Source organism: Zootoca vivipara, chromosome 3 (genome assembly GCF_965207765.1).
Source record: "Zootoca vivipara chromosome 3, rZooViv2.hap1.1, whole genome shotgun sequence".
In the NCBI taxonomy this organism is placed as follows: Eukaryota; Metazoa; Chordata; class Lepidosauria; order Squamata; family Lacertidae; genus Zootoca; species Zootoca vivipara.
Genome location: NC_142586.1, coordinates 105,108,647 through 105,122,571, shown reverse-complemented (window position 1 = coordinate 105,122,571; position 13,925 = coordinate 105,108,647). Strand labels below are relative to the sequence as shown.

The following is a 13,925-nucleotide window of genomic DNA, read 5'->3' as shown; positions in this document are numbered from 1 at the left end:
GGCTTAGCGTAGCACACAGGGACTCACCAAGTGGGTGACTTGGCTTGGGGGCCGGTTAAACTACCCTCTCTTGTGGCCCATGGGCCTTAGGTTGCCGACCCCTGGTCTAGTGGTCAGGATTTGGCACTCCGACCAAGGTCCCTTCCCACTCCAGAATTCTATGAGTCTAATTTAAAGTATAGCATTAAAGCAGATTCTTCAGCAAATACATAATGATTGTTATAGAAATCACAGTTGACACTTTATTAATTCTGTTAGCTTTTAATTGAAGAAATGTTTCCATCTAAAACCTGGGAGTTGGTCTGTTGAGAATTGGACTTCGGTAAAACTTAACAGAAAGATCCTTCTATTTCTTGTAAAATGAACGTAATAAATGAATCTCAGACTGAATGTCTGTATTTAAAGAGCCAGAGCTGTTATCCTGAGTCACAATGGAAGTATAAACCTTATTGCTGGAACAACGTAATTGTAGGTTGTATTGGAAATATGCTGTGCATTTTCAACCTTCAGCTTTACTATTATTTCCCCCTCCAGCACCTGGGAAAGTGGCAGATAAGGTCATTATAGAAAACACAAGAGATTCAACCTTTGTCTTCATGGAGGGATCTGAGGATGCTTACGTTGGTTATATGACAATCAGGGTAAGAAACATGGGAGCAAGCACTTAAGTTGAAATTACTTGAGTTGAAAGAAATGGATGGCTTGTAACGAATTTAATTGTATTTACTTTCAGTTTAACCCTGATGATAAATCTGCACAACATCACAATGCTCACCACTGCTTAGAGATTACAGTCAACTGCAGCCCAATAATAGACCATTGTATTATTCGAAGTACTTGTACAGGTTAGTAATTTATCTGTTAAAACTGTCATGAAGTAACAGGTGTACAAGATGCACAAGGGCTGGAGACCAAACAACTAGGCATCTGCCCCCCGTGGTGATCAGCCATCCAACCGTGCCTTCTCCTGCCCATCACTACTGGAATTGGGAAGCATCTTGACCACTCCCTTCTACCTGCCCTCCCAGAATCGTTAATCTACCACCATTCACCCAATATGCAGCTAGGGGATTGGACCACAGAATAGTAAACTAAGACCCAGTACTACACGTGTCCCACACTGTCAGAAGTAGACGTTAAATCTCCTAGCTGCTCTCCTCCCCCTGGCTCTCCCCCTGTTCTTCCACTAAGGAAGAACTCCACTGACCCAAACTGCCTTCAACCAGGCTCTCACCCTCATTGAGGGTCACAGGCCTATTTCATGCAGTGCCTGGGCTACACTTCTCATGTAGTAAGGCAGGCCCTAGACCACACCTGCATCCGCACAAACACTCCTACCTGCAGCTAGATCAGGCATAGGCAAACTCCGGACCTCCAGATATTTGGGACTACAGTTCCCATCATCCCTGACCACTGGTCCTGTTCGCTAGGGATGATGGGAATTGTAGTCCCAAACAGCTGTTGCAGTGCGCTCTCTCTCTCTCTCTCTCTCTCTCTCTCTCTCTCTCTCACACACACACACACACACACACACACACACACAGAGCAAACCAGGCAAGGACCAGGATGGTGCAAACTCAGTCCCCCCCCAACTCCCTGTTTCTCTGTGGGTCTGCTCACATGGTGCAGCTGTGAGCAAGCAAGGTAATGAATTAGCTGGCTTGGGGCAAGGGCATGCACTGGCCACACAATCCCTCCTAAGCCCTCTGCTTTAGCTCAGGATTCATCTGAAGCCATTTCATGCCCCTACTATCTAGTTTATCCTGAAAGGGTAAGCCAAGATAATTGGCAAGAACCTAGCAAGTTCATTCAGTGTTTCCAAGTTACTTCATTTTCTTTTATTATTTTTAGGGGATGATGAAATTTGTAGGTCTCTTATGAAGGCAGATCTAATTCCAGTTTTTAAAATGTAAATATTATTTCCTCTTCAGTTGGTTCTGCAGTCTGTGTTAGTGGTCAAGGAGCTTGTCCCACTATCAAGCATTGCAACATCAGTGATTGTGAAAATGTTGGTCTCTACATTACAGATCACGCACAGGTGAACACCCTTTCCCATTCCCCCCCCCCCCGGGGTTTTCCCCGCCTTGCAAAAATAAAATTGCCTGATCCATCTTCAATTTACACTATTTTCCAATCTTTTAGGGAATATATGAGGACAATGAGATATCCAATAATGCATTAGCTGGGATTTGGGTCAAAAACCACGGAAACCCTATTATTAGAAGGAATCATATTCATCATGGGCGCGATGTTGGTGTTTTCACGTTTGACCACGGCATGGTAATGTATACTTTTCCTTTTGAGGGGAGCTTATGGGGTGGGTGGGATGTGCATATTTCTGTGGGAAAAGTGAGCTTTCGTGAGTGTTAAAGCTGCTTTTTTTGTCCACCTGTTTCCAGTGTGATGGGTTCTCTTTTGCATGGCCCTCAAGTAAATAATATACATTGGAGACTATTGAGACCCAGAGCAGAAGTAATGCCTGGTTAGAAGCCTGGGAATGTGCAGCAGGTTCCCTCACCCATGTGAATGCCTGCCTCCATTGCCATAATCTTTGGTGAAGTGCTACATCTTCACAAGTGCTGGCTACCCTTACTTTTTAAACCAGGGTTTAGAATGGGTGTTTCAGCTGCTTCATGTACGTCAGCCTCTTGGCACAATAGGTACCAAAAAATTGGTACTGTGTTCCTAAAACAGGACGACAATACCTCCTCAAAAGCAGGCCACTGAAATCCTGACATTCATGCCACCTCCCGCCCCGCAGGCTAAGTTTTATAATTGGATTTTGAGGTTAAGTGTAGGATTGATATGGAAAAGTGTCTTATATCCATCACTGTCTATTCATACATCTTCAACAATGATGATCACAAGATCATTTTTCTTAGGAGACCTTCTCCCTCAATTTTTGGTTGGTGCATTACATTCAGCTCCTTTCTACAACATATTTCAAAAACTGGGAAGAGAATTCCAATTAATGTGAAGATTCTTGATGTTTTATTTTCAGCTTGCCCTTCACCTTCTGCTTTGTTCTGAAATTATTGTTTTCCAGTGTTTGCGTTACTACTTGTTAGGGCTGATTTACATTTGCCAGGATATACTTGACATATTATTATTTGTTAGTTTTGTTGAAAGTTTATTGTACTAGCCAAAGGCCATGACAAATCCATACAATCACAAGCAGTATAAAATATAACACAACTTCAAATAAAAACAGTAACTAGAAATTATGAGAGAGGCAATAACAGAGGAACCACCATGGCTACACTAATTAAGTTTCAATTTAGTCCTCTAAATTCCCCTTACAATTTACAGCTCCTTTTTTGCCACCACAGCCAAAAAGACCTCTTATGTGTCACTACAGCATTGTTGTTACTCAGCAGCCACTTTCCTGTACAAACAGGGGTTTTAGAAAATGCCGCCTCGGATCTGTGTATAATGGCAATTACCCCATATGAAAGAAAATGTTTGCCATGAGGCATCAATGTGGCAAAATCACCTGGTGTTGACTTTGTAACATTGAACTTTAATGTGAGAATGTGGCCTTGGCATTGACTATTCTCTGCAAGGCTCTAGGTTGGTTCAGATTTAACATGAAGCCATAGTTTCGGATTATGAGGATGAGCCTTGGTGAATCTTACACCCCCCTCCTGCTTCAAACCAACCACAATAATTCAAAAGCTTTGAATTCAAAAGCTTTGACACCTGGATACTCAGCTGGTTAGAGCGTGGTGCTGATAATGCCAATGCTGCAGGTTTGATCCTCGTATGGGGCAGCTGCATATTCCTGCATTGCAGGGGGTTGGACTAGACCAGGCACCCCCAAACTGCAGCCCTCCAGATGTTTTGGCCTACAACTCCCATGATCCCTAGCTAACAGGACCAGTGGTATGGCTTGTAGAAATAAGGCAATTTAAAGCCACAGCTCACTAAACTGGCTTGCTTTTATTAACTATAGGGAAGATTAACCACAATGTAGGGTTTGAAAAGCATCCAACTTCAGTCTAAAACCTTCTTACAGCTGTTACAGATGGGGTAGCATGTGAGCCATATAACTCACACCGTTCGCAGCTAACATGGCCAGCGATCAGGCATGATGGGTAGTATAAAAAACGAACAACTGGGGACATGAGGTTGTAAAAGTTTGTGCTAAATCATGGTTTGTGGTTATGTTACAGTTAAACTGTGCTAGTGTTATGTGCAACCGAATAAATGGGCTTATTTTCTAGTGCAATACTTGAAGTGCTTTTACAGTTGTTCAGATGGAGCATGTAGTCCTGTCTTTTAAAAATTACTCCGTAAGCCAACATGACCACTTGCAGTTTTAAAGAAATAATAGATAGAACAGTCTAAATGTCTTTTTGCACAGTACCATCTTTATTATAATGTCAGGTAGCTGGGGGGCGGGGGGAACACCCTCCCAATTATATTTCCTTACCACTCCCCATTTTCTTCCTTGTTTTCAGGGTTATTTTGAAAGCTGCAACATACATAGAAATAGAATAGCAGGTTTTGAAGTGAAAGCTTATGCCAACCCTACGGTAGTTCGTTGTGAAATCCACCATGGTCAAACTGGAGGAATCTATGTTCATGAAAAAGGAAGAGGACAATTTATAGAAAATAAGATCTATGCAAACAATTTTGCAGGTGTATGGATTACTTCAAACAGTGACCCAACAATAAGGTACCTGTCTTTATTTTGGCCTAGATTCTCAAGCCCTTGGACAGAAGTGGGGACTGGCCCACCCTCTGTGGGCCATTATTGACAAATGGGTAGCGTCACCACCTGTCAGTCACCTGGTATCATATGACATCAGGTAATTCAACTTCAATTGAAGAATCAGCAGTGCACTCTTTAAGTGCACTCTGGATTCTTCCTTTCTTCTTCTGTAGCCCCAACTTGAATTCAAGCTGTGGCTACCAAAGATTCCAGCCAAAAGAAGAATTCAAGCCTTATTTTTTGCTAAGAAGTGGCTCCACTTGAGAGCTCTGACCCTATTCCCGCAGGTCCTGCATTTGGAATCAAACTTAGAAGGCACCAAATGCAAGTCCTGTATTCAGAGGAACAATCACAAGCTCATCAAAGGAAACATGGATGGCATTGTAGTGTGTGTTGCCACTGATATTTGAAGATCATCTGATTTCTAAACCATCATGCAAGTCCAGCCCCATAAGCTTTCTAGATGGGGACTATCTGGGAACGTCATAGAAACCATTCTAAGCTGTTAGAGTGAAGAGCAGTGTTATGTGTAATCAAATTTAATTAGTCTTCCATTTGGAAGCCACAGTTCTGTGTACACTGTACAGCCTATGTACGTTTAGATTACGTGGTGCTTGACAACTTCTGTTTTCTCTGGCTTTTAACCCTTAGGGGTAATGCAATTTTCAATGGGAATCAAGGTGGAGTCTACATATTTGGTGATGGAAGAGGCCTTATTGAAGGAAATGACATATATGGTAAAAAAATGAATATTTGCTTTGCTGCATTTGATACTCCTTGTGTCCTTGTGCCACATTTTTCTTTATACTTAACCTCTTTTAACAGGAAATGCATTAGCAGGGATACAGATTCGGACTAACAGTTGTCCCATTGTTCGACACAACAAGATTCATGATGGCCAACATGGCGGTATTTATGTGGTGAGCATCTCTCTGTAGCTTTGATGTGAACTCAGAAATATTTTCGCTAGAGCCCTTTTCAGGCATTCAAAATGTTGAATGTAAACGTGTGGTTGGGGAAAGTACCTGGAAGGGAAAGCTTGTTAAACATATTCATCTGGTAGGCCAAAACATCTGGAGGGCCGCAGTTTGGGGGTGCCTGTTCTACCTCCACTGTCAGATGCAATATGTCTCTATATCAGTTGCTGGGAGGTGCTGATGAGGAGAAAGTGTTGCACTTGGGACCTGCTCGCAGGCTTCACCTAGCATCTGGCTCTGGCTACTATGAGAACAGGATCCTGGACCAGATGGGCTTTCGGTCTAATCCAGCAGGGTGGCTCTTACATTCACAGATAGCATTGGCTATCTGTGATTTTGATAAAATATAGCAGGGGTGGCCAACTCCCAAGAGACTGCGATCTACTCACAGAGTTAAAAACTGGCAGTGATCTACCCTCCTTTTTGGGGTTCAGGTCAAAGTTGCTGAACTTTTTTTAGGAAGGAGGAAGACCAATTGAAGGGGGGGGGGTTAAGGTCAGGGAGGAGGTAAAATGTTGAGCTTTTCTTAGGGGAGCCACAGTTGTTCGGCTTCTTTGGGGGGAGCCAATGATCTACCAGTGATCTACTGCAGTCATCCAGTGATCTACTGGTAGATCACGATCTACCTGTTGGACATGCCTGAAATAAAGCATTTAAGCAAATTCACTCTTTCTAACAGTGAACTAAGATGGAGAGTGCTGCCGAGATTGTAGGCAAAAACATGTCATTAAGAAACTAGAGGGAAATATCTGCATGCTTGGCCCTAACCTTGAGGATTGCAAAAGTAAAAAAAACCTTTTTAAACATTAAGGGGTGATCCTCAACACCCCAGTGAGGACTAAGCATGCTCAGTAACCACCGAATGGTGAGTTACAATTGGAAAAGAAAAATTAACTGGCTACAAAGAGAGTTGAAGGAACAGGGCTGCAGCTGACATAGGAGGTAGGAACATTTAAAAATAAACCTTTTTTGCAGGTCCTGCTTGTGTTTACCAGTTTTTGTTTTGCTTTCAGCATGAAAAAGGCCAGGGTGTGATTGAAGAAAACGAAGTTTACAGTAATACCTTGGCTGGAGTCTGGGTGACAACAGGAAGCACGCCAGTGCTGAGAAGAAATAGAATACATAGTGGTAAACAGGTATGTCCCGCCTTAATATGTGGGTGGCAGTAATACTAATTTCAAACTCTTTACCAGATGGCTGGATTTTTTTAAAAAATGTGAAATTTAAAGAAATAACATTTGGATTCCAAATTGCATGGTTTCTTAAAAAGTGAAAATACACTGTAGGCGAGTGGTTCCCAGGTCCAAGTATTGGGGCTTAAAACTGGTTTGGAGGTTGCAGCTGATGCAGGATGCTGCAGCCCACGTGGCGAGTGGGGCTGCTTACCAGGCACGTACCATGCCAGTGCTAAGGGACTTTGTCCCGTCTGCCTATTAGCCACTGAACAAGTTTTAAGCTCTAAGCTCTTGTTACTTAGATATAAAACCTTTAAAGACTCTGGACCAGGTTACCAGAAAGACTGGCTTCCCCTCCATTGCCCAGAAAGGGCATTAAATTCAACAGGTGTGGAATCCTGCTATTCTCGACGCATCCTGGTGATTGGCTTGTGGTGACACAGAGGGGGCTATTTCACAGGTGGCCGCAGTGTTATGGAATGCACACTGAAATGTGGTCGGCCCCATCTGTGTTGGCATTCTGGTTCTGGAAGATGCACCTGTTTGGGATTGTTTTGTTGCATATTTCAATCATGGACATTTATTCTGTTCAATGGCATTGCTTGTGTATTTTAAATGTGGTGTAATTTCAATTCTGTATTTTAACAGTGTTGTACAGTAGGTTATTTTTGTTTTGTAAACAGTTTAGAAACCATTTTGGCATTAAGTGGTATATGAATAGATATAACAATTCAACGAAGTATTCTCTTAAGCCACTGTTAAGTAATGTGGATGTAAGCATGTTAGCTCTGCAGTTAATCACAATCTAAACTGAATCGGTGTCTGTATTACATTCATGTTGAATGAGGCTTTTCTTTCTAATTGAAAAACCAGTTTGATCATTTCTCAGATATGAATATTTACACTATGCCTCCCAAACACAGGCATTTCATTTTTACCTGATGAAAATAAACTGTTCTTGTTTGCTCAATAAGCAGAAAGGAGCAACACTGGGAACAAGGGGGAAAAATCCCCAGTGTGTTGGCTCCTGTATTCCCATACTTAACTTTACAAAGTCTCATATATGGGATGCTGGTAATAATTATGAAAGACCTTGTATAGGAATATTTTAAATACAATCTCTACAGGTTTAAAAAAAGAAAAGCATGCAAAATGTATACAGACTAACAAAGATAGGCCTGGTTATAAAAAATAAAACAGTGTAAATAAAACTATTTTACCTGTTTTAGTAGTCAGATTTACACTATTGTTCAGGAAATACATGAAGTAGTATTAGTGAGATACTTGATTTAATCAACCTCTTTTCTTCTCAGTTTAAATCATGGCTTTAAATTGCCATGATATAAAAATTAATTTACCATTTCCCAATGTCTTTTTAATGCTCCAGGTTGGTGTTTATTTCTATGACAATGGACATGGAGTGTTGGAGGACAATGATATCTATAACCATATGTACTCAGGGGTTCAAATCAGGTAAAGTATATCTTCATTTGTTTTGCTTCAAAATGTTTTTTAATATATAAACCAGTTGTCTTAAGTCAGTGAATTGTCAACTTTTCTCCCCATCTTAACAATTGCACTACATATGTTACTTTAGATTTGGCTGTTTTTCTTTCCTGTCCACTGGCAGGATTATTACGTGGCAGTAGCTCTTATCCTGGGCTTGAAATTGTTGGAAGCGTCAGACCCATGTCTTTCAATGACTAGTTTTGTATTTGGCCTGGGAGACCGACAATTTCCTCTGAACCCCTATGATGCTAGCACTGGAGTGGATAGAGTCCAGTGCCCTGGCGAGGATACAGATCACCCCGTTCCTGGTCATCAGAATAATCATTTGATGAGAAGGGATGGTGTGATAATTAAGCTACCTCTGTGGGCATATAAGAGAGAATGAATGTTGGATGGTCACACCTAGAGAGCTGGCCATGAGTGAGTGTAACCCCAAGTCAAGGAGGTTAGCAACCCCTGTTCTGATCTAACATTTGTCAAGGCTTTATTGGATGGCCTCAGAGTAAGTCCCAGTCTTTTATCCTCATTTTTCTATCTGCAAAAATAGGAGTTCATTTTACAGAGTTCTTGGTTTTCATCAAAAAATTAATACACACTTAGTTCACCAAGTGTGCCATATGAATTATATTTTCCCTTCCCTTTTAAACACAGTGAAGAGCTGCAGGCTGGTGAAAAAGAATGGGAAAGTCCTTCCGTGCACACAAGCAGTTTCTTAACTTTCATCATAGAGCACTCATACCTGAAATATTTTTTTACATAGCTAAAAATACTCTTCAGTTTCTCAACTTTTCAGGGTGTGGTATAGAGTCACTTTAGAACATGAGAGGTGCCATAAAAAAATTAATTGTAGACATTTAAGCCCCATTGTATCCGTTGTTCTTTATAGTGCAGTATAAAGATATGTTCAGATGATGTGTTCAGATGATAGGCATCCGAGGGCTTAGACTAAAAGGGTGGGGGTGAGGGTGTTCACAATTATTTCCAGTAATATTGAAAAGGAGTGGGTAATATTATAAGGATGTGGGAATGCTAGCCAAGAAAAAAATTGCACCTTAATTAAGAATTTAAGCTCCCCCTTCAATATTAAAAAGAATAAAATAAAAAGAAGAGAACATCTGGTGCAGCCATGTACATACTTTCAGAACCTTTATCTGCCAAAACATTACTTTGTGAGTCTGGAGTTGGTTCATAGCATAGGAGAGATTCTGCATTCAGCTTAACAGGGATCTCATGGCCTCAGGGATTGTTTTCTATACATGGTGAGAGGGGAAGGTATAGGAAGAAATGTATGAGTGCCTGACATACTCTAGGCTTATCATGCAGGTACAATGCTAATAATGCTTTTTAAATAATCAAATGTCGTTCATGTCACCTGTACAAAATAATAAGCTATTTCTGAGTAACCTCTTTGTTTGCTTATGTACAGAACTGGAAGCAACCCCAAAATTAGGCGCAACAAAATTTGGGGAGGCCAGAATGGTGGGATTCTTGTTTATAATTCTGGTAAGCTTCTGCTCTACTTCATTCTTATAATTAAAAACATGAAGCTGTTTCACCCTAATGCAAAATCTTGATGTTTTATTTTATGTTTGAAAGGGCTCGGCTTTATAGAAGACAATGAAATTTTTGATAACGCAATGGCTGGAGTTTGGATTAAGACAGACAGCAATCCCACATTAAGAAGAAACAAAATCCATGATGGAAGAGATGGAGGCATCTGTATATTTAATGGGGGCAGAGGTACTAGTCCATTCACTTTCATCATGTTTACTTTTAGCCAGAGTGATGCCTTTTAAAAATAAAATGAAGTCTTTGTTCTCTTTAATCAACTGTCACTGTGACCATATTTTGATCCTTTGAGAAGCTGTTTAGTCATATTTAATATAAAAAGGAGCTGTAATTCTCTATTTGGCCACCAAGAATATGTCTGCATTGCAGGATCAAAATTTCACTACTAAATTGTGGCCTTTTCTGAGAGAGTTCCAAATTGTGGTTGAAGAAAGAATATGTAAAACCCCTTCTTCTTGTTCAGATAACCAAGCTACTTTTTTCTAATTCAAATAGCTGTTGGAGTTCATCTAATTCCCACTTTCTGCAGAAAACTTTTATGTTGATATTTGAATACAGTATGTCTATATATTCTAAGTGTTAAAAAGCAATATATCTACCATCACCCCAAACAATTACTGTACTCAGTATTTATTTTCTGTGCTTGTAAACAAATTTCAGACTGATAATTTTTATTCTGTCTTAGGTCTCCTTGAAGAGAATGATATTTTTAGGAATGCACAAGCTGGGGTCCTTATCAGCACAAATAGTCATCCTGTGTTAAGAAAAAATAGAATATTTGATGGATTTGCTGCTGGTTTGTATTTGATTTATATTGCCTTTATCTCAGAATAGTGTTAAGACATCAGATCTAGGAGTGTTTCAGTAATTTGCAAATATTCTGATATTTCACAATGTATTAAAATCACCAGTGAACTTTTGTATTGTCCAAAATATCAGTGGTGGTTTTCTTTTTTCTCCCTTAAAAACTACTGGTTAGGCAGGCCACCCATGTTTTAAATGGCCAAAATTTTGAAGAGGAGGAAGAGAGACCACATTTTGCCAGACGTGAATTGCTGAATTAGTAATTTAACAGGCAACTCTTTCTTTCACTGTTGAAGATTTAGACTTTATTTAAATCATTTTGAAGCCTCCTTAATATTTCAAAACTTTTGTGACTATTTTTCTTTAAAAGTTATAACTTCTCATACATTCAGTGTATTTCCCCCCCCCCCCCCACACCTTAAACCATAGGTGATGTCAGGCAATTGTAAAATAATGCATAGGCCTTGTTAGTTACATTTCATTTTTTCACTGTCATTATCATTTATTTTTTACCAGTGGTTAAGGGCCATGCCATAGAAAAGCATAATTTTTAGGAAGGATTGACTTTGGTGATCACTTCAAGGCAGCCTGTAATTTCTCACAGGACTGTAGTATCTGCCCAATGTGTTATTCTACAAAGCACTCTCATTAATTATTGTTTGACCCATTTCCATCTGGGCAGTTTACAGCATACTGTATATAAAAACATAGTAAAACATCAAGTGTTAAAAACTTCCTGATACAGGGCTGCCTTCAGATGTAATAATTTTTTTAAAAAAAAACCATTAAAGGAATAACTGGCCACTGCAAGCATGCTGGCAATGCATCTTTGCTTCCCCACTCATGTCAAACTTGAAGAAAAAAGCGTCTTTGCTAGGCAGAGACAACATGGAGTAACATGCTACAATGCAAACAGCTCCATGATATATCCTGGAGCTGTAACAATGAAGCAAGCTTGGGAGGTGATGAGCACAGGGGGAGAAAAAACAACAAATGCAGTCAAACACGGGTACATTGCCAGGTCTGAGTGAAGAAAGTGTACATGTCATTCAGTGGAGTTGTTCCAAATAGCTATGGCTCTATACCTACTGGCTCTAGTGAGGTGTTAAGAGTATAAAATTGCTTGGATCTGCTGCGATCTGGACTCCACCTTTGGAGCCAGGTGCTACAGAGGTGTTTGGAACACTTTTCTTGTCTGCTGTTGTTGGGTAGGTTTCAGTTGCTTTGACCCGAGAATGTGTACAGGGTGCTTTGTCGGTTTGTGCAGCTACTGTTAGCCTATAAAATCATGCAAGGAGTCCGTCGGCAGCGGATAGGGCCAGGCTAATTCATGCTTTGCTTTGAGAGGTGGCGGTAAGACCATTCTTGAAGAAACCCTGACTTAGTTTTAGGCCAGCAGCAGATGTCTCCTTGAGAGGGTGGTTGTCAACATTTTCTAAGTCCAGTTCAATCAAGATTCAGGTCTGCTTTTGGCTCAGAAACTGTCTTGGTCACCACACTGTATGATGACTTGGGAGAGACAGAGAATGCAATGATCTTGGCATCTTTCAATACCATCAGATTTGAAATCCTTCTGGAATAACTGGCTGAGTTGGGGATTGGAGGTACCATATTGCAGTGGTTCTGATTCTACTTGGACAGCCAGTTCCAGATTGTGGTCCTTGAGTGAGATTGTTTGGCCCCCTGATTCTCCAGTATGGGGATTGATTCTGTTCTTCATGCTATTAAACATCTGCATGAAACTGCGGAGTGGGGGGGGGGGCTTCATTTAAGACTGAGATGTTTCTAGGTGGTGGTTTTCCTGTCCAGCTGAGTTGTATGCAGCCTGGCTAGATGAAAACTCTAAAGAGCTATTATGAATTATTGTTTTATAATCATTCAAGTAGCAAGTAACTGAGGCAAATAGCATTTTAACACTTTTTTAAAGAGTGCAGTTTCTGCTAATTAACTAGTATACTATTTCTCTTTGGATAGTACCAGAAGAGTCAAAAAAATGTTGAGACAGTTAAATACGTCAAATCTCATTTTTTGCTAAACCAACCTTTTCCCTCTAATTTAAGGTATTGAAATAACAAATCATGCAACTGCAACTTTAGAAGGCAATCAGATTTTCAATAACCGGTTTGGAGGTTTATTTCTAGCCTCTGGAGTCAATGTGACAATGAAAGGTATGTTGAATTATGCTCATTTTGTAAATTACTGAAACTGTTACTGAAACTCTTTATAAGGGATACTCAATGAAAATGAAACCCCCAAAGCACCCTCACATTTAGAAACTTGCTTTGACAACTTCTAAATTAGCCATTTGTGATAATTGTTTTGGTAGTTCAGTTTAAACAAACCTCTTAATATATCTGACATGCACACTTCCTAGCAGTGGCAATGTATTTTCTATTAGTATTTGTTTTGTGTGAACAGCAGATGCAGCAATATTGGTGAAAAGTACTGGGTACAGTACGACCTGTACAGTTGGAACTTGGACATTTTGCCTCCCGAACGCCGCAAACTCAGAAGTGATTGTTCCGGTTTGTGAACCTTCTTTTGGAACCTGAACGTCTGACGGGGCTTCCGCAGCTTCTGATTGGCCGCAGGAGCTTCCTGCAGCCAATCAGAAGCTGTGATTTGGTTTTTGGACCTTTTAGAAGTCGAATGGACTTGCGGAACGGGATTCCGTTCAATTTCCAAGTTATGACTGTACTGCAAAACTCCCCTTCATCGGGTTTAAGCTTAAATCCTAAAGGGATTGTGTAATCTTATTTCAGATCAAATCCAGCTGTTGGATCGGAGGTTTTCAGAGTCAAACTATAGCTCATGCGCTATAGAATGGCTCACTATGCCCCAGTAAACTGTTATATCTGATCACTATTTTATTGCAGATAACAAAATAATGAACAATCAAGATGCCATAGAAAAAGCTGTCAGTAGAGGCCAATGTTTATATAAAATATCAAGTTACACCAGCTACCCCATGCATGATTTCTATAGGTAAGCAAGTATGGGATCTACTTTCCCCACAGCTTAATGTTTGCATGTTTAAAAAATGGATCCGTTTTAAATTGTTAACATTGCATTTTAGATGTCACACTTGCAACACCACAGACCGCAACGCCATATGCGTAAACTGTATTAAGAAGTGCCATCAAGGACATGATGTGGAATTTATTAGGCATGATAGGT

The 13,925-nt window shown here is 40.3% G+C and overlaps 1 protein-coding gene across 3 annotated transcripts in view; it reads left to right on the top strand.

The window, feature by feature from the left end:
• Window positions 1–13,925, top strand: part of FBXO11 (F-box protein 11) — a 65,065-nt gene that overhangs the window by 49,742 nt on the left and 1,398 nt on the right. For all 3 annotated transcript variants that reach the window (XM_035111069.3, XM_088667411.1, XM_088667413.1), the window contains exons 8-22: window positions 535–641; window positions 734–845; window positions 1,932–2,038; window positions 2,143–2,280; window positions 4,461–4,678; window positions 5,366–5,451; window positions 5,540–5,634; window positions 6,705–6,827; window positions 8,254–8,339; window positions 9,802–9,878; window positions 9,972–10,115; window positions 10,630–10,740; window positions 12,809–12,916; window positions 13,625–13,733; window positions 13,825–13,923. In XM_035111069.3, coding sequence (XP_034966960.2) covers window positions 535–641; window positions 734–845; window positions 1,932–2,038; window positions 2,143–2,280; window positions 4,461–4,678; window positions 5,366–5,451; window positions 5,540–5,634; window positions 6,705–6,827; window positions 8,254–8,339; window positions 9,802–9,878; window positions 9,972–10,115; window positions 10,630–10,740; window positions 12,809–12,916; window positions 13,625–13,733; window positions 13,825–13,923 — 1,720 coding nt within the window. The remainder of the gene's footprint in view (window positions 1–534; window positions 642–733; window positions 846–1,931; window positions 2,039–2,142; window positions 2,281–4,460; window positions 4,679–5,365; window positions 5,452–5,539; window positions 5,635–6,704; window positions 6,828–8,253; window positions 8,340–9,801; window positions 9,879–9,971; window positions 10,116–10,629; window positions 10,741–12,808; window positions 12,917–13,624; window positions 13,734–13,824; window positions 13,924–13,925) is intronic.